The sequence below is a fragment of the Labrus bergylta genome, chromosome 14 (assembly GCF_963930695.1).
Source record: "Labrus bergylta chromosome 14, fLabBer1.1, whole genome shotgun sequence".
Classification (NCBI taxonomy): Eukaryota; Metazoa; Chordata; class Actinopteri; order Labriformes; family Labridae; genus Labrus; species Labrus bergylta.
Window position 1 is genome coordinate 21,519,268 of NC_089208.1, and position 23,155 is coordinate 21,542,422.

Below are 23,155 nucleotides of genomic sequence, written 5' to 3' on the forward strand. Positions count from 1 at the left end.
TAAGAATTCAGAACATTAACATTAGATCATAACTAATCGGTATGTTCGGAGATTAAAATAATAAATACGCTGATGTGCCACATGCGTAATTGGGCAGCAGACGCACAGAGACTACATGTGACATAATAACGAAAAAATAAATCTGGAGGCTGTAAGACGGAGTCAGGACCTTCTTGTATGTAAGTGTTAAAGAGCCCATATTCTGCCCTTTTTGGGATTCGTATATTTAATCTATGTACCTACTTTTGTACGTTCACAATAGCTAAGCCTGTCTGTTTTCATGTACTGCTCCTCCTTGCTCCCTCTACGCTCTGAGTCCATTAGCTACACTCTGCTGAGCCCACACTGTTAGACGCCACGTGGGCCAAGTCTGCTCTGATTGGTCTGCCAATCCGCTCTGTCGTTATTGGTCTCTTTTACCATATTGGGAATGCAGCCACTGGCTTCGTCCGAGGGGAGCATAAACATTAGCACCTTAGCACTACTGTGCTGGCGGCGGATATGTCAGAAAAACATTTGTCTCACCGCAGCCGAAGTTATCCGACACAGATGCAGGCTTGCCTGTACCACTTGTGCGTGATATTGAGGCTGAACCGATGAAAGAAGCCTCTCGCTCCTCGATCTGGGATAATTTCAGGTGGGGTCCAGCTGGTGTCCTCCGGTCCTGGTGCTTCTTTTAAGACCCGCAAAACTAGCCTATATTGTAGCGATCGTACAATCTGACCAGTTTTAAAAAAAACTAAAAGTAAAAAATTGTGATTATATTATAGCCTAGATTATGTACGTTACACGGATGTTTAATTAATTATTAAAAACGCTGCTAGAGTTCGGATATCCACACCAACGCTATTGAGATTTCCATGCAGGCACATTTCTTCTGAAGCTCTTTAATCCTACATTTCAGGCTGCCAGACAACACAATGTTATTCCTCTTTACTTTTCTCTGTTATGGTGTCACTCAGGTCATATCTCGTTTCTCTTCTTTTCCGTATTAAGTATCTCCATGCCGTAAACTTTGGGGGAGAGGACAGCTGAGCCGTGAATAAATAGCGACGTGGTATTTAAATGACGATCTTTTCCAGCCGCAACACCCGGTCTTGCGTACGCTGTGATCAGCCAGATACGCACGTTTCATAGGTCCCACGTGGACCCTGTCATACAATGATTTCTACACCCAAATCTGCGCTGGTTTCTACACCAGATTGATAAGTGAGGGCCAATGTGATTACTTCAAGCTTTCCTTCAGACTGTATTGACACTCTGAAGCTTTGTTCCTTCTACTTGCAAGAAGAATTAAACTAAACAAAGATATTGATTGTATCATGATCCTTTCTTTTGCATTGTTAACAGAAATTTCCAGCACAACACCTAGTGTTTAAAATGGGTACTGCAGTCTAAATTCTAATCATTGTAGAGAGCTGTCTCCCCCCGCCCTCTCCTCTCTCGAGTTGATGCTCATGCAGGTTGCCATGTAGTGAACACTGAAGCTTCAGTGTTTAGCCAGCTCTGCATCTGTCTGTAAACCTTTCTGTGTTCTAACCTCTCTCCATTTTTCAAAAGCATCTCCAATATTGATCCTAGTTTGAGAACGTTTCTGCTCGTGGAGCTTATTAGAAACATGCAGAGGCTTTTTAGGTCGGGTACAATCACTTCTATCTGAATCAGTTCTCTTGTTCGCTTCCATCGCTGCAACACCTGTTGGTTTGACCTGATAACTGATCTCATATCTGGCAAACCGAGGGGCATCCAAAACGGCCGTGTGGGGGTGCCTTAAAACCGTCTACCTTCTCTGGTCCAAACAAATCCAGGACCAGAATCTAAAAACTAGTGTCAGAGGAATAGGAGCGAGTAAGGCGTGCTGAAATAAGTATGAAACAGATGGGTTGTGTTTGAGGCGTGGTTTATGTTTCTGAACCAAGTTTTTAATAAACTATATTTGGAGAACATTTATCTTCATTACCCCCCCCCCACACACACACACACACACACACACACACACACACACAACAGGAGATTAGATCGTAAATAATGAATTCACTGCTTGTGAATAAATTCCTTCAACAGTCAGAATCTGAAGATTTTCTCACTTTTCACCCGATGAATGTTTCATGAAGACTGCCGACGTTCACAACATGAGAATCAATGAAGTCTTCATTGTACAGACACACAAACTCACTGTGTGTGAGTGTGTAGCCCCTCCCCCTGCAGAGTCACACTGTGTCATCGTCTCAAATGGGACAATAAACACACACGCACACATGCACTCACAGGATGGACGTGGTCTCGCCTCACTGCTGTCGCACGCTTCAGACCTTCATCATCCTTGTCCTGTCAGGTGAGAATCAGACTGATGACATCACAACAACACGGGAAGTGCTCGGATTGTTTTTTACAGTTAAAGCTCCAATCGTACACTGTAAAAAATACTGAAGTAGAAAAATGTTCTTTATGTGTCTTATCATTGCATTATTAGGACTCGGGCATTCAGCATGATTTACTGTTCAAGCTTTTATTTGAGTAATTGTATCAAAAATTACTGAGACGTCTGTTTTTGATGCCGTGGTATCAAACAAGTTTTGTTTTATTTTTACTAGAATCACATCAACAGAATCCTGTCCATTATTACCGTGCCGGACTACAACTTCTAAGAATGTGCTCGAGTTAAGGCGTGCAGTGTGACCTTAAGTTTAACAGTAAAAAGAGTGTCGTCATGATGGTAAAAGGCAAAGACAATGAAAAGCAACATTTTCCTTCTTTCCTCATCTCTGATCGAGCCCTCAGCAGGGCTCGGGTCTGTGTGATGCACAGACCCGATGTTAAAACAGAGCTGACTGTACTCTGCTGTTTAAACTGATCACTCGTGGTGAAATCACAGTCAAGCTGTGATGAGAACGTTACAGGTGGCGTCTAAAGATGCATTTAGGACAGTGGTTCTCAAACTTTTTTTTTACCACCTCCGAAAATATTTGGCTCTCCAAGTACCACCATTATGGTAGATGTTAAAATACACTGTAGGCCTATTTCTACACACATTTTACGCAGGAGGTTATTTATTATTGACTGTTGGCAGCCACACTATAGAACTACTAAGGGCTAGCGTTAGAACTGGCACTTAAACTAACACAACTCTGACATTTGCCCAAATCAAAAAAAAGTAGAGCACAATAAAAATGACAACTTTATACCAACAACCTGTTTGAGAATATTTAGTCTCCAGTGTTTCCCACACAAAGACGATACCTGGGCCCAAGTATATTTCCGACCTGTTCTCATTTAATTTTTCATTTATTCATATAATTGCTGCGTGCCTGAGAGAGCGAGAGGGAGCGCGTGAGAGTGCAGGCACCGTGCAACCAGAGCCGCTTTATTTTAAGTCTCTGCGTTCAACATAGCAAAACTGCCTTTTTTTTTAAAAAATCCTTCTCTACTCCTACGGAGTGTTAAGACAACAAAAGAGAGCAGAATCACATCAGCTTCAGAGCAAGAGAGAGAGATAGAGAGGGTGAGCGACTGTCCGTACATGCATCACAACTGAAGCTCCTCCTGGCTCCGTTTTAAAAATGTACAGCTGCTTGCTGCCGATTGTGTGCTGAACTCCAATAAATAACAGAATATTCAGCTGCTTGCTGGTGTTTCAGTGCTGAACTATAACGGAATATCGAGTGGAACTTTTCAAAACGCGAGGCGTACTCCTGTTGTTGTTTATGTCTGTGCATGCGCACGAGCAAAAATTGAGCAGATTAAAGTTGTTTGTTGCAAAAACTAGATTAATTTAGAGGGGAAAACACATTTGATATAAATATAACCCAAAGATACAAGACAGATAAGATAAGAGTATGACAAAAATAAAAAATGTCATTTTATGCTGAACAGGTTTTTAAAAAAAATATATTGTGGAGATTTCTTTGCGTACCACCGGTGGTATGCGTACCATAGTTTGAGAACCACTGATTTAGGATATTTATACCAACATGGACGAGTGCAGGTCAGACGTTTGTTTGTCTCCACATTTCATGCTGTGACATTTTATGTATAAATTAATTTGTTGATTAATTGATTCAGAAATTGTTAAATCATAATGTCTCTCCTCAGCCCACACTAACCCCCAATTCACGCATACTCGTGCGCGCTGCGGTCCGTCAGCGCCACGGTTTTGCTCCGTCGGACGGCTCGCACCCATTCATACGTTTCTGGGACATCAGCGCAGCGGAGCGCACCAATGACACATCACAGGAGAACTACAAGATCCCGCGGGAATAAAGAGAAAAACATGCAAACAACATGTTGTTTTGTCTTTCTGAGGATGCATTGTTGTTAATTCGGTGCCTGTATTGACGTAATGTTGATAAAGTGATGAAAAATCCGATCACGAGTCCGTATATTGTGTTTTAATTTGAAATTGACCGGATGTTCTGTGCGTTTCCTGGTCTGACTTCCTGTCCGGGCTGTGATATTCTGTCCAGCGAAAATAGACTCGTTAAATATAGACTTGAAACGGAGCAGAACGTAGTGCCGTTGGTGGCACGCGCCGAAGACAGGCCGCAGCGCGCCCTGTGTGAGCACAATGATTGACTAGAGTGGCAGCTAAGTACAATGTAGTGCGTGACGCAGACAGACCGCGGCGCGCACGGAGTATGTGTGAATTGGGGGTAATAGTCACACCTGCAGAAAACTTCCTGAAGTGTTCAGGCTGAGCGTCATGTTTGAACACAAACAGCTGAATGTTTCTCTCTTCACACAGAGTTTTTCCTCCAGCCTCCTCGTATTTATTCTGCAGAAAGTCAGAGTGAGCTGATGTGAGAACGCAGCAGGATATAATCAGGAGAATCCACCTGGAGCGAGTGGGAGGGGGTGGTGACTTTTATTCCCTGTGATCGCTGCACGACCATAGACTGTCTGCACGCCACCTCTGCGATATAAGTGCTCTAATAAACCTGCTGCATTATGTTTCCTGTCCCCCTCTTTATTTACCTTTAAACTCTGGATTCTGATCGTTGTCTTCATTAATAACCTGAGTGTTTGGTTTGTGTGTGTTTGTCCGTGCTGCAGGTCTTCACGTGTCCTCAGTTTCCTCTTTTAAAGTGACGGAGGGGGGCGTGGCTTCTCTGTCCTGTCAGTACTCCGTGAAGCGTTTCGGTCTGAGTCGGGTGTGTTGGGGTCGAGGTTGCGGGACCTTCTGGTGCAGCAACATCCTGGTGCAGACGGACGAGAACGGCGTCATCTCCAAGGTCAGGATAAGACAATTAAATACAGAAAAAGAGGGAGAAGAAACAAAGCGGCGTTGGTGTTGAAAAATGACACTGATGCTGAAGTGTAAAATCCTGCAGTTCCTCGAGTGTCCACCAGACGCACCAGACAGACGGCTGGCTGCAGAAGCACAGGAAGTCACGTACACACCCATTCTAAAAAGCCTGTTTTTACAGCAGAGATTAACATGTTTACAGCCTGGTTCAAAAAAACTAATAGGTCTGATTAGCTCATGTCTCGATCAACACACACTGTACGGGGGGTTGAATGTTTTGATGACTCATCCGTTTTGATTTGATGAAGGATAAGAGTTATTCACAATAAGGCGTGTAGCTGACCTGAGTGACAGGCGGGCGCGGTGTAACGGTTTATCAGGAGGTTTAAAACCAGCCTAGGCTCCAGGTCTTGGGCTGAGACAGCATTTCCAGCATGGAGACCACCATTGTAGAAGCTGCGGCTAGGAGTTGCGGCCAGAAGACCATCGGTGCCTGTCGTGGCGGCAACCTTAGAACCCGCTGGTGGACACCAGTGGTGAAGTAAGCCGTCAGGCGGAAGAAGGAGGCCTTTCGGGCTTGGTTGGTTAGCCCAGGGGTCTCTGGAAGCAGCTGACAGGTATCAGGTGGCTCGTAGGGCTGTGGCTTCAGTGGTTGCAGAAGCAAAGACCCGGGTGTGGGAGGAGTTCGGGGAGGCTTTGGAGAAGGACTTTCGGTTGGTCTCAAGGAGGTTCTGGCAAACCGTCCGACGGCTCAGGAAGGGAAAGCAGGGTTTGCCCCAGGCTGCTATCAGCAGGGGTGAAGAACTGCTGACCCGAACTGGGGACATTGTTGGGCGGTGGAAGGAATACTTTGAGGAACTCCTGAACCCAGACAAAACATCCTTTGAAGAGGAGGCAGAGTCTGAAGATCCAGGGGAAGCCTTACCACTAGCCTTGGCAGAGGTCACTGAGGCAGTTAGAAAGCTCCTCAGTGGCAAGGCACCAGGTGTGGATGAGATTTGCCCTAAGATGCTAAAGGCTCTGGACATAGTTGGGCTGTCTTGGCTGACATGCCTTTTCAATGTCGTGTGGAAATCTGGGACAGTGCCTGTGGAGTGGCAGGCTGGTGTGGTGGTTCCCATTTTCAAAAAGGGGGACCGGAGGGTGTGCTCCAATTATCGGGGTATCACACTTCTCAGCCTTCCGGGGAAAGCTTACTCTAGGGTGCTGGAAAGGAGGCTTTGGCCGATTGTCAAACCTCAGATACAGGAGGGACAATGTGGATTCCGTCCCAGCTGTGGGACAGTGGACCAGCTCTTAACCCTTGCAGGGCTTATAGGGGGAGCATGGGAATTTGCTCATCCAGTCATGTGCTTTGTGGTTTTGGCGAAGGCCTTTGACTGTGTCCCTCGGGGGACCATGTGGGCGGTACTGCGGGAATATGGGGCCCCAGGGCCATTGGTACGAGCCATCCGGTCCTTGTATGACTAAAGTGGGAGCTGTGTCCGCATCCACGGCACAAAGTCAGACACATTTCCAGTGTTGCCCCTTGTCACCGGTCCTGTTTGTGATCTTTATGGACAGGATCTCAAGGAGCAGCCAGGGGGAGGAGGGTTTCCAGTTTGGGGATCTCAAAATCTTGTCTCTGCTTTTTGCAGATGACGTGGTTTTGTTGGCTTCCTCAAGCTGGGACCTCCAGCAGGCATTGGGGTGGTTTGCAACCGAGTGTGAAGGGATGAGGGTTAGCACCTCCAAGTCCGAGGCCATGGTTCTCTGCCGTAAAAAGGTGGATTGCTCTCTCCGGGTGGGGAGTGACTCCTTGCCCCAAGTGGAGGAGTTCAAGTATCTCGGGGTCTTGTTCACGAGTGAGGGTAGGATGGAACGTAAGATTGACAGACGGATTGGCTCGGCATCAGCAGTAATGCAGGCATTGTGCCGGACCGTTGTGGCGAAGAGGGAGCTGAGCCTGAAGGCAAAGCTCTCAATTTACCGGTCGATCTATGTTCCAACACTCACCTATGGTCATGAGCTATGGGTAGTGACCGAAAGAATGAGATCGCGGATACAAGCGGCCAAAATGAGCTTCCTCTGGAGGGTGGCTGGGCTCAGCCTTAGAGATAGGGTGAGGAGCTCAGACAGTCAGGGGAGCTCGGAGTAGAGCTGCTGCTCTCCGCATCGAAAGGAGCCAGTTGAGGTGGTTTGGGCATCTGTTAAGGATGCCTCCTGGACGCCTCCCTTTAGAGGTTTTCCTGGCACGACCAACTGGGAGGAGACCTCAGGGCAGACCCAGAATGCGCTGGAGGGATTATATATCCCGTCTAACCTGGGAAGGCCTCAGAATCCCCCAGGAAGAGCTGGAAAACGTGGCTGTGGAGAGGGAAATCTGGGTTGACTTACTGTGCCTGCTACCACCGCGACCAGACCTCGGATAAGCGGAAGAAAATGGATGGATGGATGGAGACCGCCATTGATGGGACTCCAGCGCCCCCTGCAGGAACAGATGGGTGGCGTCACTCAGGCTTCATTAATATTTACAGTCGATGGGCTCAACTATATCAAGATCAAACAATCCTCTTTATTCTCACACTGCTAGTTCGGTCTTTTAAACGTAGTTTGAGGTTTGATTTAAACACAGATCAGAACATTTACGATACCAAAATCAGATCGCTTACAGATTCAGATTAATATTCATCATTTGTAAATAGAGATTAGATCAAACTTAAATTGATGTGGATAAGTCCTGGAGAATCCTGATCCGTTTCCCATAAACTGTCGGATGGTTTAGATTTGATTGAAAGAGAGATCAAACTCAAAGGCTCTGACACCTCCCTGCTACAGGTGGAGGACCGGTACAGGCTGACCGGGGACGTCCTTGACGGACAGATGGATCTTGACATCGTGAACGTGAGGCGGACGGACAGCGGGCCGTACTGCTGCAGGGTGGACATCGACGGGATCTTCAACGACAAGAAGTCCATCATGAACCTGCGAGTGGTGAAAGGTGAGCCACTCTTTGCCCCCTGTGTCGATTATCAGCAGTTTGTCTAACCTGGTCTTTCTCCTCTTTTTACTGGATTTGTTTACCTGTGTATCACCTATGGACCAAACATCTCTGATCCTGTGACTAACTTTCGTCTGTTGTGTTCCTGCACAGCTCTGGTCACAAGTTCTCCTCCAACGACTACCACGACACCAACAACGAATCAAGTAACAGAGCCGTCGTCCTCCACAGGTGAGACCACCAGGAATCTACCGGCATGTTGACCAGTGCACAGGTGATCCTGAAGGACTGCTTCAGACTTTAATATCTGGGTCGTTTGTACGGTTGTAGTAAACTGGAGATCCCTGCTGTCGTCTCAGCTCGACCTGCTGAGGAAGAACTCCACCCTGCTGCGCCCCGACACCATCACCGTGAGTTACCGCCAACCAGAGCTGTGAGACTTACAGCAGACGTCTCTCTCTCTGATCACCTCCATGTGAAGCATTGGGTTTGATATTAAAGAAGTCTAACCTCTCTCTCTCTCTCTCAGGGGGAGGACTCTCTGCCCTCTCTCTCTCTTCAGATCAATGTTCCCGTCCTCTCTCTCTCCCTCACTGTGATGTCCATCGTGGCCGGAGTTTTCCTCTTTCTGGCCTTCAAACGTACATTATCGCTCTCTCTCTATCTGTCTCTCTTTGACAAATACTCTGCTTTATATCTTCTTCATAGAGGACATGCTGCCTGGAGGATGAGGAGAGAGCTCTCTCCTCATCCTCCAGGCAGCAGTATTCCACTAAAATGGTCTTATTTGAGTGACTTTCTGATGTAGCCCTTGTGTTTTTCTGCAGGTGGAATCTACAACAGAGCCCTGAAGGCCGACTGGTGAGCTCCTTTAAGTCCTTTCATTCATTACCTCCATATTGAATTTGAAGTGGCTGATGGTTTGGCTGCAGGATGCATTGTGGAACTTTGTGTGAACTATTCTTTTCAGTTTCTCGTCTGAAGAGCCGCCTCACATCATCTATGAGATCCGGATGAGACGGCCAGTCCAGGAGAACATCTACACTCTGGACTGAGAGCCTCTGATGGAACAAAGAAAATAATTAATGTGGTACAACAGTTAAATAAAGTCAATCAGACACCTCTTCATGAAGTTACAGTATTGGCTGACTTTAAACGTTTTATGAAAAACTTGCTGAATAAAAATCATCAATACACAAAAATCCACGCGTCCCTCACACTTTGTGAAACGAAACAAAACGTACACAGTCCATGAAAATATCATGGACGTTTAATCTACGTCTTTAGTCTTTAAAAAGGTGTGACTAATGGACATGTATTTAACATGGGGCTCTATGATGACAGACTCACTGCAGGAGACAAACTCTAGTGGACACTTGAGGAACTGCAGCTGTAAAGTTGGACATTTTAACATGGGGCTCTATGGGGACTGACTCACTGCAGGAGACAGACTCTAGTGGACACAGGAGGAACTGCAGCTGTAAAGTTGGACATTTTAACATGGGGCTCTATGGGGACTGACTCACTGCAGGAGACAGACTCTAGTGGAGGCTGGAGGAACTGCAGGCTTTTAAAATGTAAGTGTTAGCTTTAGTTTCAGCCCTGTGGGTTAATACTTGTTTTTTACTTTGAAAATATGTGATAAGAATTCAAACATTTAAAGTTCTGTAAACCTGTCATCACACCAACTCTTCAGCTCACCTGTCAGCTGTGAAACACACCTCCTGTGTCAGTCAGGTGTTAGCTGTCTTTGTTTAATCATATAACAGCCTGGAGTGTGTGTGCACCTCCATGTTGAGAGAAGCCTGAGGGAGAGGCGCTACAACACAACACACACACTCCTCTCTGTCACAAGAGCCGACGCAGAGGCAAAGCGCCATGTTGTCATCTGATCTTTGATTCTGATCGCACCCTGCCACATCTGAACACCTAAAATGCGCAATCGTGCTCAGGCATGGTACGAAACATCCGTGCAGTCAGTTTATGTTCTGTGAATGAGTCCAGACCAAACAGCTTAGCAGAGATTTAATTAGTACTTCATTATTTCCCTGTTTGATATCGTTACGTCTGTCTGCCTGCCTGCCAGCCTGTCTGTCTGTCTGTCTGTCCAGAACATGTCTTCCAGTCCTCAGATGAAATGTCACCCGCCGGTCGTTTCTTTATTCTGTAGTTTGAAAGTCAATGGCAGCTCCTTTATTCCCATTATGTTTTTCTGCAGCCATTTAAAGACCTCATTCCTGCTGCTGTCAATGTGTAAATGTCTTCTCCCCTGCAGTCATGAGGTTAAGTCAAACAGTCGTGTTCACAACGTGTTTGTCCTGTCATATTTAATCAAAAAAACTCTTGACACACGCAACACTGAAGCGGTCATGGCAGCTGTGGGAACTCCAATGTGGTGAGAGGGACAAACCCCAGCGTGGAGTTGATGTGCAGACCAGAGATGATCCGTTTGAAGGGGAACCTGCTGCCCTGTAAGTCCGTCTGTCTGACAGGTAATGCTCAGGGTGTTATTTAGCAAACATTACAGAGAGGATCCGTACAGAGACAGACCTCTGAGTAAAAGAGGAAGATAGCAACCTGACTGCTCAGAAACAGACCTGAGTTTGGGGTCTGGCATGGTCTGTTTATGGACAGGTGCAGTCTGGGATTTCTAAATCTGCAGCTGAGAACGGGTCAGTGACCCCGAGGCGAGGAGTCTTTACTTTTGGATTGGCTTTACATCACCTGTGTGTTCACTGTAGGATGTGTGTGCTCAAATGTTCACTTGATGCTTTTCTGCATCTTAGATTTTAGACATCTTGAAGACTTCTTTAAGTCTCTCTGAGAACGCTGAGAGTTAATGATCATAATGAATCTAAAATGAAAAAAGTATGTCTGTTATTCCTGTTTTAAGAGTTACAGATAATTGGCCGTAAAATAAAAACACAATATACAACTGACAATCGTATTTTCTATCATGTTATCAACATGGCGTCAAAACAACAAATCATCCAAAGACAAAGCAACATGTTGTTTGTACATTTTTCTCTTTAGTCTCACGTGATCTTGTAGTTCTCCTGTGATCTTGTAGTTCTCCTGTGCACTTGCATTTTGGAATTGGACCCAGTGGGGTAATGCGAGTGCGTTCAGAAGAACGCTGCTCACACAGATCCTGTGGAATCCAAGTTATAAGTTATGTGGCGCAGTTACCACCAACTCTCAGTAGATGGTCAAAATGTAACTTTGTGAGTGGCTGTCAACGCTGTTGTTTGTGAACGAGATGTTTTCTTGCCGTAAGCAAGTACCAAATACACACCTCACGCAAACTGGAGTCAAGGAACAGGTACTGTGACAAGAACATACATAAATACACCTGATCGTCAGATCGGGCAAAAACAGAAACAAACTAAAGACAAGAGGAGAAGGTTTGTCTGTGCACAGAAGGCTTTGTGAGACTTTCCAAAGATTCTGCAGATCTGATGGATCGTTGGAGTTGATTCCAGAGGGCAGTACTGGTTGAATGGAAAGTTTAGCTGACTTCAGCTATTAATGCCTTTTTCAAGAGGGGCCCCGGGAGCCTAGTGGTTAGTGCACATGCTGTAGTCCTCTTAAGCCAGCAGCCCGGTTTCCAGCCCGGCTTGTAATTCCCCACTCTCCCTGATTTCTAACTCTATCGCCTGTCCTGTCTCTATAATAAACCTTTAATGCCTTTCCCATCCTTCATTTAGTGTAAATGTTACTGTAACATAGAATTATGTTTATTGGTAGCATTGGTTAGCTGTTGTTTAGGTGATGCTAAAGAGTGAAAATATGTGTTTTAACCACACATGCCCTGAGCATGCTGTCTGAGGAAAATAGCTGCTGTGCTGACATGTTTAGAAGATATCTATGGGAACCCGACTCTCTCTTTCTCTTTCAGGTCTAGCTGTTCTCGCCCTGCTTTCTGTAACTGGTGAGTTTTGAACTTTAAAGTACATACATCAGGATCTTAAGTCTTTACAAACACGAACTAGTGACATGCCAACTTCTCCAGGCATGTAGACATTAAAGTCAAAGTGGCCGTGCAGTCCACAGTCTCTCCATATCAAGAATAGAAACATTATATTTCAAGTATCGATCCAGAATTGATGGAAATGAAATGCGATGCTTTCGATAAAGAGAGTAGTTGTTGATGTGCCCTGCAGGTGAATCCAGTTGTAAAACATCCCCCCGATCATCTTTACTATCAGAGGAGAACACAGGGTAAGACAATCTGTTGCTTATGTTTCTGAAAAATTTACCATCATCATCCATGTGTTCTTGTTTACATTACGTTAAAGACAGAGTCAGCAGCTTGTTCCTACAAAATAAATACAGACTTCTCCTAAAGTGAAGCTGCTCCATCGTCCCTTCTGGGCCTCCATACATGTGTGGTGGTGACTGTGTCTGCAGAGACTCTGTCCTCTCACTGGATTTTACTGTTCTGGTTTGTTTTGGTTGACTCGGGACGTTTCTGGGCGGAGCTGGTGTGTTTCCTCCAGCCAATGACAGCGCAGCAGGTGAGTTTAGGAGTGGATACAGTTCAGTGATTGGACACCATTCGAAACTGTGAATATGACGGACGTGGACGTAGCAGCAAAGAAGAGAAAATATAATCACAGTGAGGAGAAACACCAAGTGGATAAAGCTTGTTTTAAAACGAGGGTGAACCTTGTGTTGTCTTTTACCCGTGGACGTGGAGTTGGTCTACTTCCTGTTGGACAGGCAGGTGACAAACACCGGCAGTTAGCTTGTGCTAGCTTGCAGTGTAGCTACAAGCAGTAAACGTACACATTATGTCCTGCAGCGAGGGTAAGCTTCTGTGGGCGATAAGCCCAAGAGAAAGGGTCCAGTTTGAAGGTTGTGTTTACAAACATTACTGCTGACTCCACCTCTAACATCTGATTTGAAGTCAGGGTGCTGCACTGAAAGGTCAACATTGTCCTGTATTCTTGTTTGTGTGGTTTAAGGTAAAAAGTCAACAGGAAGTGATAAACAAAGTGAGGGGTTACAGTCCTGACGCTGGTCTAGGTGTAGGTCTGGGATCAAATTAATTGTGTGTATGACTTTGATTTAAAGGTTATAATAGAGGTAAAGTAACATGACACAATAAAAGCGATATGATTTTTTTGTTCCTTTTTTATAAAAAATACTCTGGATATTTATGTCCCCAAAATGAAGAGAAATAAAATGAGTGTGAGGCCAATGAAAACATTAACACTCATCTTTCACTTTTTCTCTTTTACTCACAACAGTGGAGAAACCGAACCAGCACCTCCCATCTACAGGCAACCAACACTTTCCTTCATCAACAACCCACTCGCTCCAATCAGACGAAACCCAAAGTGTCCCTTTGGCAACAAATCAAAGCTTCCCTTCATCAGCAAACAGAAAGTTCCCAACAGGAACAAACCAACAGTTTCAACCAGGAACAAACTAAACTTCTCCATAGGTGACAAAACAAAGTGTCGCTTGAAACTTAACTCGATTATTTCCACCAACAACAACCTGAAAATACCAAAAATCAAAAAACTAAAGTCTCCCTTCAGATACTCTCGGAGAGCGCCATGTAACAAGAAACCAAACGTTTCAAAAGTTCCCATCAGAAAACAAACAAAGTGTGCCATCAGCAAGAAAACAACAAGTCTCTTTGGCAAAAACTCTGAAGTACCTGCCAGGAAAAAATCCAAGTGTCTTTACAGCAACAAACAAAAAGTTCCTGTTAAGAAAAAAAAAAAATGTACCATCAGCAAAAAGCCCACAGTTACTAGCAGCAACAAACCTAAACTCTCATTATATCCCATCAAGAAAACCTCAAAATATCCCGTCAGCAACAAGCGGACATTAACCATCAGCATCAAACCAAGGTGTGGTTTAAGGACCAACCCAAAAGTCAGAGAGAAAACAAAATGTCCTATGAGCAACAACCCATTAGTTACCATCAGCCGTAAACCAAATGGTCTTAAAGTACCTGCCAGGACAAAACCAAAGTGTCCTTTCAGCAAAAACCTAAAAGTTCCTGTGAAAAAACAAAACAAATGTCCCATCAGCAATAAACCAAGTAGTCTCTTGGACAGCCAAAAAGTTCCAGTCAGAAAGAGAACAAAATGTCCAATCAGCAACAACCCAAAAGTACCAGCCAGGGAAAAATCTAAGTGTCCTTTCAGCAGAAACCCAAAAGTTCCCATCAGCAACAACAAACAACCGAGGTTCCCTATCAGCAATATTTCAAAGTGTCAATTAAAAACCAAAAAAATTGTTCCCTCCAGCAAGAAACCAAATGTTTCCTTTGGCAACAAACCAAAGATGCCGAATACGAATGATTTTAGGATTAAAATACGATTCAGGCTACGCTTTTTTATCAGCTTCAGACCCAGAATGTGTCTCTGCAGAGGATCAGCGTTTCACTCAAGATTCCCGTTCCTCTTCAAACCTCCTCCTCCTCAGAACACACCGAGTGTTTCCTCTAAGTTTGAAAGTGTGATCTGCGAGGGAAGATTGGGCCAGTTTGCATGCCGTAAGTCTCCCTCCCATGCAGCATGGTTTCTCTCCCAGTTGGTCTCTATTTGATGGTCGCTCCTCTGTTTCTCTCTGTAGCTGATGGGCAAAGGATCCAAATAGAGTCGGCGGTCTATGGGCGTCAGAATGAACGCATGTGTTGGACCTACAACATATACAGGAAAAATCAAAACACCAACTGCAGGCGGGATGTCACTGCAATCCTGCGTAATATGTAAGACACAATTTACTGTTTTAACTCTTTGCGAAAAGTTGTTTGATTGTGGTGCTTCTCAATGAGGGCTCTGGAGAGACAAAGACAAGATCTCTTGTAGTTGTTGATCTGAAGAGATCAGGAAGGAGGTTGGATTGTTCCTTTATGTGATGTCAAGGATCCAAGATAGAGAGCTTTCTGTAATTTGTAAGGATCAGTAAAGAAATATGTCAAATGTTAAGCTATGCTTTAAAGGCAGAATATGCAACTTTTTGATCCAGCAGATGTCGCCCTTGAGCACCAGCATGAAACCATAACAACTCGCGCTGTAGTGTTGTGTTAGCATGCTAATGCTAGCAATCTTTATTATGCTCCTGTCTTCACACTGTATGTAAATTTACACAAAATGTCCGTGATCTAAAAACGCTTACGTGACATTCAATTAAGCAGTGAGTACAGTATGTTATTCTTCTTTTCTCTAGTCCCTCAATTAAATAACTTTTATACGCAAGGTGATGAGCCGGCCGGCCGTCCAGGCGATGTAAACAAAGAGTAGCTTCGAGACTGCCTGTTTGTAAAATGAGCACTCTTCATAATAACATAAAGCTATGCATGTGCTGTATTACAACGTTATGTAGAAGAGGTGTTTTGTGTTTACAATAATTTAGGATTATTGCATTCTATTGGCAATGAGACTTTAGTATCTGATTTAAAGTCAGAAAAATAATGCTACAAATGAACTAATAAGGTACAATAGATATTTACATCATAATGAGCAACCGTTTGTTCACTTTAACCTTTTTTACTGCTTTGAATTACTGTTTTACCTGGTCGCACCTCCTGACACCATTAGTTGTAATGACAGAAAAAATGCTGAATAAATTGTTAGTGTTACGGGTACACACAGCCCCACAGCTAAATGCTATCCTAGCGCCTATGCTAAGGCTAGTGAGCCCGTAACCTAAACGCCTCTCCTTACGTGTTGCATAAACGTGAATGTGTATCCTGCCTTATCTGAACATGTGTGCAACTGTCCTGTCTGTTTGAGGGGTGCATGTAGGTGACTCACCCCAAAGATACTCGTACGTGCCGTGACCAGCTCACGGCACGGCACCACACAGCTACCACACCCCCCTCAGGTGTGTCATCAGTACTGACCCTGTGTCTCCTCCTACTAACCACGCCTACCGCTAAAGACACTGAAGTGAATCCTCAAGTATATATATCCAAGTTTATTTCCGACCTGTTTTAACTACATTTTTCATTTATTCATGAGTGCAGGCAGGTGTTTGATGAAGCTTCTGCTTCTTTTCCCTGCCCCTCTCTCTGCTGTCATGACTGTGTGCATCACGGGGCATGCTGAGACACACCAACATTGCTGCACAAACGCACATGCGCACACGCACACACACACGCACGCACACGCACACACACACACACACACACACACACATTGGAGCGCCAGCCACCACATGCATCTTTTTACTTTTAGTGCAACAGCACACAGTTGATCCGTGATCTGTACGGACTGAGTCGGGAACACACCTGATTGACTCAAACACTCAACTTTACTCTGTTCACTCTCAACGTGTCTGCAGCTAATTTAATAATAGCAACATCATCTCACAGCCTGCTGTAGTCTTTGAACATCTCCACTCATTTTTTATACGTATAAAAACGTAATATTAAAATATACCCTAAATTATGATTTTCAAAAAATAGTATGTTTAATAAATAGTATGTCGCCCCCCTGTGGACAAAGCTGTGCGTCATTTGTCTTTGCTGATCTTGCTATCGCTGCTAAACAGTTGGGCAAAACAAACAGGAAAAAAATACTTTATTTAATGTGGTAATATCCTAACTGGCTGAAGTGGAATTAAGGTTTAAGATGTTTACAGAGCGGGGCACGTTGGTGGCGCAGTGGCATGGCGCACGTCCCATGTGTTGAGACTCTCATCTCGAGCGGCAGGCCCGGGTTCGCCTCCACCCGTGGCCCCTCTCTGCATGTCATTCCCCGCTCTCTCTCCCTGGTTTCTGACTCTATCCACTGTCCTCCCTCTGCATTAAAGGCACAAAAAAGCCCAAAATAAATCTTTAAAAAAAAAAAGATGTTTACAGAGCAACTTCAGGACGCTGAAAATGTTGGATTGAAACCAATGGAAGAACATTTTTCATCTCTTTCAGGTGTGACCATAAGACCCTGTGTTACATCTACGTGGACAACAAAGAGATGGGAGGAGATCCGTGTCCACGCACGTACAAATACGTGCAGTTCACTGCCAGCTGTGTGTAACAGGTGAGGCATACATTAGCACCACATTCACACCTCTGCATTGAACTGATGGCTCTGAGCTTCTAAGGCACTGTGTGATTGAATGTGTTCACATGGACTAGAGTCCTGTTCTGAGTCTTCCTTCTGGTTCTGGTCATCTTCAGGTTGTAGTGTTAACCTGCACTCAGAGAAACCGGGTTCTTCATCTCCCTGTATACATGAAAAATACTTGTATCCTGCTTTATGATGACTGCTACTCATTTATGCAGGTGAACATTTAGTAATCTGAGAAACATGTTTACGTGAACAAACACAAAAACAGGAAACTTAAAAAACCCAGTCTAAACCAGGACACTCCAGTCCATGTAAACACTCTCATTTTTGTTGAGTTTTATCTTGTATGTTGTTCAGACACATTTTGATCTTTCTCTCTGCACAATCAGAACCTGAACATTTTCTGTCCACGCTACATAGATCCATCAAGCGGCCCTGACATGGAGCTCAAACTGACTATGAAACCATCGGCCTACTTTGTCCATCTCCAGTTTGAATCAAGTTTGTTTTCCTCAACAGCGCTGATCAACAGACTATGTGCAGTTTGCAAGACAGTAATGATAAATATAGAGTCAGAGCTGGAAGATATACGGATCGGTTTCATCACAGTCAAGACTGTAAAACAATACGGCAATAACATGATGAGTCTGACTTTTGATTTAGTGTTACATTTTGAGTCACACATTAACAGGCTTGGAGGCAGTTCAATAATAAAAGATAAATAAAACATTACGATAATGACATTATAAAATCCTAAGTAAAAGCCAGAATTATTAAATATATTTTGAGTCTAATAAATCCAGCTCCTCTCAAATCTTCCTGCAAACTGTTCCAGGGTCTCAGAGCGTGACAACAGAACGCAGCTGTCTTTATTTTACTCCGTGGATCTGAGGGGCTGTCCTGGTTCATAATCTAAAAGCATCTCTTAGATGTAGTCCAGGTCATAAAGTAATGAAATCATTTTTAAATCAACAAGAAAACTTGCAGGCAGCCAGTGTCAGGATTTTAGAAGTGGGGTAATGTGAGCTCTCCTTCCGGTCAGCATTCGAGCTGCTGCATTTGCATTAGTCTGTCTGTGTTGCTCAGGGACACAAATGGCCTCTTTAAATGATAAAATGCTGTTTTTCTGATGGAGCGTACACGGGGCTTTGAATTAAAAACAGAACCAATATAACACTTCGATTTCTTACTTCTTGGGCCGGGGCTAATCGTAAATAGACTTTAGATTGTATATTTTTTCTTTTCTAGACTTCTGACGACAAAGCATTTTACACCGAAGGTCACACCTACACGTTCACACACTGATGGTAGAGGCTGCTGTGTAAAGAGTCCATCAGTATTAACTCATCGATTCATACACATTCACACACTGATGGTAGAGGCTGCTGTGTAAAGAGTCAATCAGTATTAACTCATCCATTCATACACATTCACAAACATTCACACACTGATGGTAAAGGCTGCTGTGTGGTGAGGTGGGGTTTTGCAGAGCTCATATACGCTCAACAATTGTGGTGGGGGTTTTATGTGGTCACATTTGGCTATTAAATTAATAATAATTAGGATTAATAAATCCTGTATTTAATTAATGTAAACATGTTTTGTTGTTTTACTTTTTGCTATTTATGCTGATTTTATTCCTGTTTTTTTGTTGTAACAACTAAATTCCGCCAATGGGGGATCAATAAAGTTTTATCTTATTTTATGAAAAGAAAGGTCAATGTTAAAAGGACAGAAACCACAGTTAAAAGATAGCGGCATACAGCATTTCCGACAGCCATCTGTATACCAAACAGTCATAGCACAATAAAAAGTGAATAGGACATATCCAAACATATCAGCCATAATGAAGGCAAAACACAGTCATTACATGTACAACGTGTTCTTACATGAACTCACAACAGCAGCTATTGCTATGAAACCTGTTTCTCCAGTTTACTCACAGTGGCATCATGTGCCTATAGAGAAGCACGGGTGTTCAGGGTGTGGCATATTGTAATGTTTGTATTTCAAGCTTGCATCTGCCGACAGGAGAGTTACTTTTCATCCTAGTTTTAAATCGTCCTCTGTCTGACCATGGAGCATCGAAGGAATAGGAGAAAACATAAATACCACTCTGTAGCAGGTTGCCACCTGAAGCTGAATGACCTGAAAGAAGTAGCTCAGGGTTTGGATAACCGGTACTTGAAGAAAGAAAACATCCCTCTTTACCCCCAGCCTGAGTTTCATGTGTCTCACCTGAAACACGACACAAACCGAGATGGATTACAGGGCATCTGGGAGAAGCAGGGCTTCGTGAACCCCTCCAGTGACTCCCTGATGTGGTGGAGTCTGGCTGTGGGTTCAGAGGAGGTGGCGTCAGCTGAGAGGAGGCTCCTGGAGACCACCTACCCGGACCGGACCGAGAGGCAGGTCCAGATGCAGCAGAGCTTCCTTTATAAGTTTGCTTCCTCCCCTGCCTTCTTGAGCAGCTCCAGACTCGGCTCATATCGCTTCACCTTCAGCCTGGAGGAGGTTCTGAGGGCCTACAGCAACCAGGTAACCCCCACTCTCACCCCCATCAGGACCAGTCTGAACAGGATTCAAAGAAAAGGGTCAGGGTATTAAAATATTATCAATGTTCCCGACCACAAAGACAAAATACTGAAGTCATTGCCTCATTCATGGCCTTATGTTCAAGAGAAACAAGAAACACATTTTTCATAATTAAAGGATTTAAAAAGTAGTGAGTCTCTGTCTTCAACTGTCTGAGTCTGACTCAGGGACACTTCATTCCAATATGGAATCATTCCATTCAATATTATACACATTTATAATCTGAATGAAGCCAAAGTCGTCTTTTTACTTCATAGAACAACGAAAAAAGGTTAAGGTTAAGGCCAGTTTGATATTTCAATAAAGCATGTCCTTGTATTTAGAACTTTTAAAATAGTCACTCTCTCTCCCTCTCTCTCTCTCATGAGTTTTTTTCTGTGTACACTGAGGATTTAGACGTCCAGTTAAATCTGTTTTCCCGTCTCTAGTTTTGTGGTGGAGCAGAGCCCGTCATACGAGCGCTGAGGACCAACCTGTACAAACAGGAAGTGATGTACGCTGTGGTGGTCCACGGCCCAGCCCATCAGCAGCTGTATGATAACCATCCGTTACTGACAGACGACCCAGACTCTGTCTGCGCTTACAGAGATGGCCTCTTCCTGTGGAGGTCTGAGGCAATGTGTGAGACGCACAGGTAAGCAGCAGTCTGAGGGACTGACCTTTGAACTGTTTGTTACATGTAACAGAGAACCAAACTATGATGTCTATCCTGTGATGTTCTGTGGGCTTATGGGAAATGGTGTTAATTTAAACATGCATAAAAATCAGAAAGGAACAAAGAATAGAAAAAACATGAACAGCTTAGTTGAGTTGTGGTGTCTCTGAAGGCTTCATTCTCCCCCTGTTTGTTTTTTCTAAATGAAGATGTTGCCTGCAGGCCACGATAATCAAAGACAAGTCAGTAGTCCTGTTCAGACCGCAGTTTCAAGCCGTAATATTTACGCCCCCAGTGACCTTTTTTTCTTCACTCTGAATGTTGTGGAGGCGTAATCGGGGGACCAAGTGATCCCCATTTGTATCATCTTCAGAGGTAGTAACAGACGGGATCAGCTGAGCCAGTGGGGGAGAACAGTAGAGACAGACCAATTAATCAGCCAGCCGAAAATAATGGCTGATATTAGCGTATCCAGTGACTATTCGCATCGGCTATTTTTTTAACTCTGATTTGCGCAAATATTACTTGATTCATTCACCATTCAAATATAATTTCATTTGAGTTTCACTGTATTACACTAGCAGCTCTCTGTCACCAGCATTAATTATTTATTTCTGTGTTTTTTTCAGATATCAGTTGGTTTGTAGAGACGATGAAAAGCAGATGGGAGCGGAGCTCTGCTCAGGGAGGCCACAGTTCTATGTTTGGGATCATGTTGCCATCGCTCTGCATGTGGATGGCCAGGTACCTTCACTATTCTGATGATGAAGTTATGTTTAAAGTTCTACTCCTTACGGTGGCCCTAAAGGTCGAAACACCTCCTGTCCTCCTGTTTCAGGTGCTGAAATTTGATGTGGACCGACTGAGAGAGAGTCTGACGTTCTGTGACAGAGCAAACTCTGTGATCAATCGTTGGAGCTTTTTTGATCGCATCGAGGAAGCAGAAGAGTTTGTGAGGGTGTTCTGGCCCAACTATCCTTCAGCACTGAAGAGGTGATGATTGTGTTTGAATTGATGACGGAAACGGTGACGGAAACGGTGATGGAAACGGTGACTGAAACATTGACGTGACGGTGAAGAAGACAGAGACGCTCAGGAATTGAGGGCCCCTTGAAAATTGATCACAACCAGCCCCGCAACCAGAGCCTAAACCGACCCTGCACATCTTAATTATGAAGAAACAACACTTAAGGCTTAAATAATTGTAGCTTGTGTGAACTGATGACTTTATACACTCGGCAAACTAAAAGTAATTCATTAAACTATATATATGTATATTTTTCTTTTCTAGTCTTCTGACGACTCAAAGGGCTTTTACACAGCAGGTCACACCTTCAAATTCACACACTGATGGTAGAGGCTGCTGCGAAAAGGTTGTTGGGGTTTTCAGACCTCATACGGGGCACCTATTATGTTGGGGTTTTATGTAGTCAAACTTGTTTATTAAATTAATATAAATAATTAGGATGAATTAATTATTCATATAAATTAACAAAGTTATTCATCTGATCTAATAAAACGGGACACCCCCCTTAAATCAGGGAACAATAACCAAATATCACAAAATCAGACTAGAATTTAATTATTAAGTTATAAACCAATGTTATTTATATTTAATCAATACCTACATTCAAATAAATGGAAAGCTCATACACATTCACACACACACACATCTACACCTCATTCCATAGTGTTTGCTTTAGAATGTTTGGGGAATTGAACCCTTGACCTTCGGTTGTGAGACAACTGACTCTAACACTGAGCCACAGCTGCCCACAAGTCCAAGTGCATTTAGTGTAGAGGCCAGTTTCTCTCTCTGAGCCTTTGAACCAATGATAAGTACTTCCGTTTGCCTGGTTAAGCTGTAAAAAGTTGCAAAATATCCCGGCTATAATATCTTAAATAAAGTTAAAAGTGAGTCAATCCCAGTGTCATCAAAAGGCATGGACGGCCACATAGAGCTGAGTATCATCAGCATAGCCGTAGAAAGAGACGCTGTGACTCCTTAATTCTAAAAGTAACACAAAAAATGTACATTCCTCAGCTTTATTTAGTTCCACAATGTATTTATGCTACACAACGAGAATCATGAGGTCAAACATTTTACTTCCAGCTAGACCCACATCTGACAATGCTTAGCTAAGTCCACATTGCTGTGCATAAACAAAACATGTTTACAAATAAACAGTATGAACTCCAGGATATGTACACGATGTAGTTAGCATTACAAACTATAATATATACTATATATACTATATATACTAAGCTATACACAATTTAGAATTTATACCTTTTGCACAATTTAGAATTTATTACTGTAAATATTATTTATCTTATTTTTACCTCATTTTATTTATCTATTTTTACCTTATCTTATTTTACCTTATTGGTTGTATTGCACCGCGGGATGGAGACAAACGAAATTTCGATTCCACTGTATGTCTGGCATATTTTGAAATTGATAATAAAGTTGACTTTGACTTTGACTTTGACTTTGACTTTGATAACGTGCCATGTGTAGCAGCACTTGCTAGTTGAGTGAAAATTGGGCATGAGAAATGGCCAAGCGTGTATGTCTTCAGCCTGGAGCCCTCTTGTCTCATACCGTCTCGCCTCATGCTGCAGCCATACTCGTCTCAGAAATGGTG

At 43.7% G+C, this 23,155-nt stretch overlaps 3 protein-coding genes across 5 annotated transcripts; all 3 read left to right on the forward strand.

The window, feature by feature from the left end:
- Positions 1 to 2,208: 2,208 nt before the first annotated feature.
- Positions 2,209 to 9,418, forward strand: timd4 (T cell immunoglobulin and mucin domain containing 4). Of its 2 annotated transcripts, none has more exons than XM_065963335.1 (8): positions 2,209 to 2,335; positions 5,050 to 5,228; positions 8,060 to 8,222; positions 8,376 to 8,453; positions 8,553 to 8,632; positions 8,752 to 8,863; positions 9,031 to 9,083; positions 9,193 to 9,392. In XM_065963335.1, the coding sequence occupies exons 1-8, from the start codon at positions 2,272 to 2,274 to the stop codon at positions 9,202 to 9,204; spliced, it is 741 nt and encodes a 246-aa protein (XP_065819407.1). In that variant the 5' UTR covers positions 2,209 to 2,271; the 3' UTR covers positions 9,205 to 9,392. The 2 variants fall into 2 exon arrangements, with proteins under 2 accessions (XP_065819407.1, XP_020489025.1); XM_020633369.2 differs by having other exon boundaries at positions 2,210 to 2,335; positions 9,050 to 9,083; positions 9,193 to 9,418.
- A 1,143-nt stretch (positions 9,419 to 10,561) lies between these two features.
- Positions 10,562 to 18,111, forward strand: LOC136182450 (neurofilament heavy polypeptide-like). Of its 2 annotated transcripts, none has more exons than XM_065963294.1 (7): positions 10,562 to 10,714; positions 12,121 to 12,153; positions 12,386 to 12,443; positions 13,475 to 14,736; positions 14,817 to 14,952; positions 17,116 to 17,227; positions 17,678 to 18,111. In XM_065963294.1, the coding sequence occupies exons 1-6, from the start codon at positions 10,648 to 10,650 to the stop codon at positions 17,222 to 17,224; spliced, it is 1,665 nt and encodes a 554-aa protein (XP_065819366.1). In that variant the 5' UTR covers positions 10,562 to 10,647; the 3' UTR covers positions 17,225 to 17,227; positions 17,678 to 18,111. The 2 variants fall into 2 exon arrangements, with proteins under 2 accessions (XP_065819366.1, XP_065819367.1); XM_065963295.1 differs by having other exon boundaries at positions 10,584 to 10,693.
- A 171-nt stretch (positions 18,112 to 18,282) lies between these two features.
- LOC136182451 (uncharacterized) lies at positions 18,283 to 22,993 on the forward strand. Its single transcript, XM_065963296.1, has 5 exons — positions 18,283 to 18,570; positions 18,639 to 19,795; positions 20,281 to 20,486; positions 21,137 to 21,251; positions 21,346 to 22,993. Exons 2-5 carry the CDS (start codon positions 19,334 to 19,336, stop codon positions 21,502 to 21,504), a joined length of 942 nt encoding a protein of 313 aa, XP_065819368.1. The 5' UTR covers positions 18,283 to 18,570; positions 18,639 to 19,333; the 3' UTR covers positions 21,505 to 22,993.
- The last annotated feature ends 162 nt before the right edge of the window (positions 22,994 to 23,155 follow it).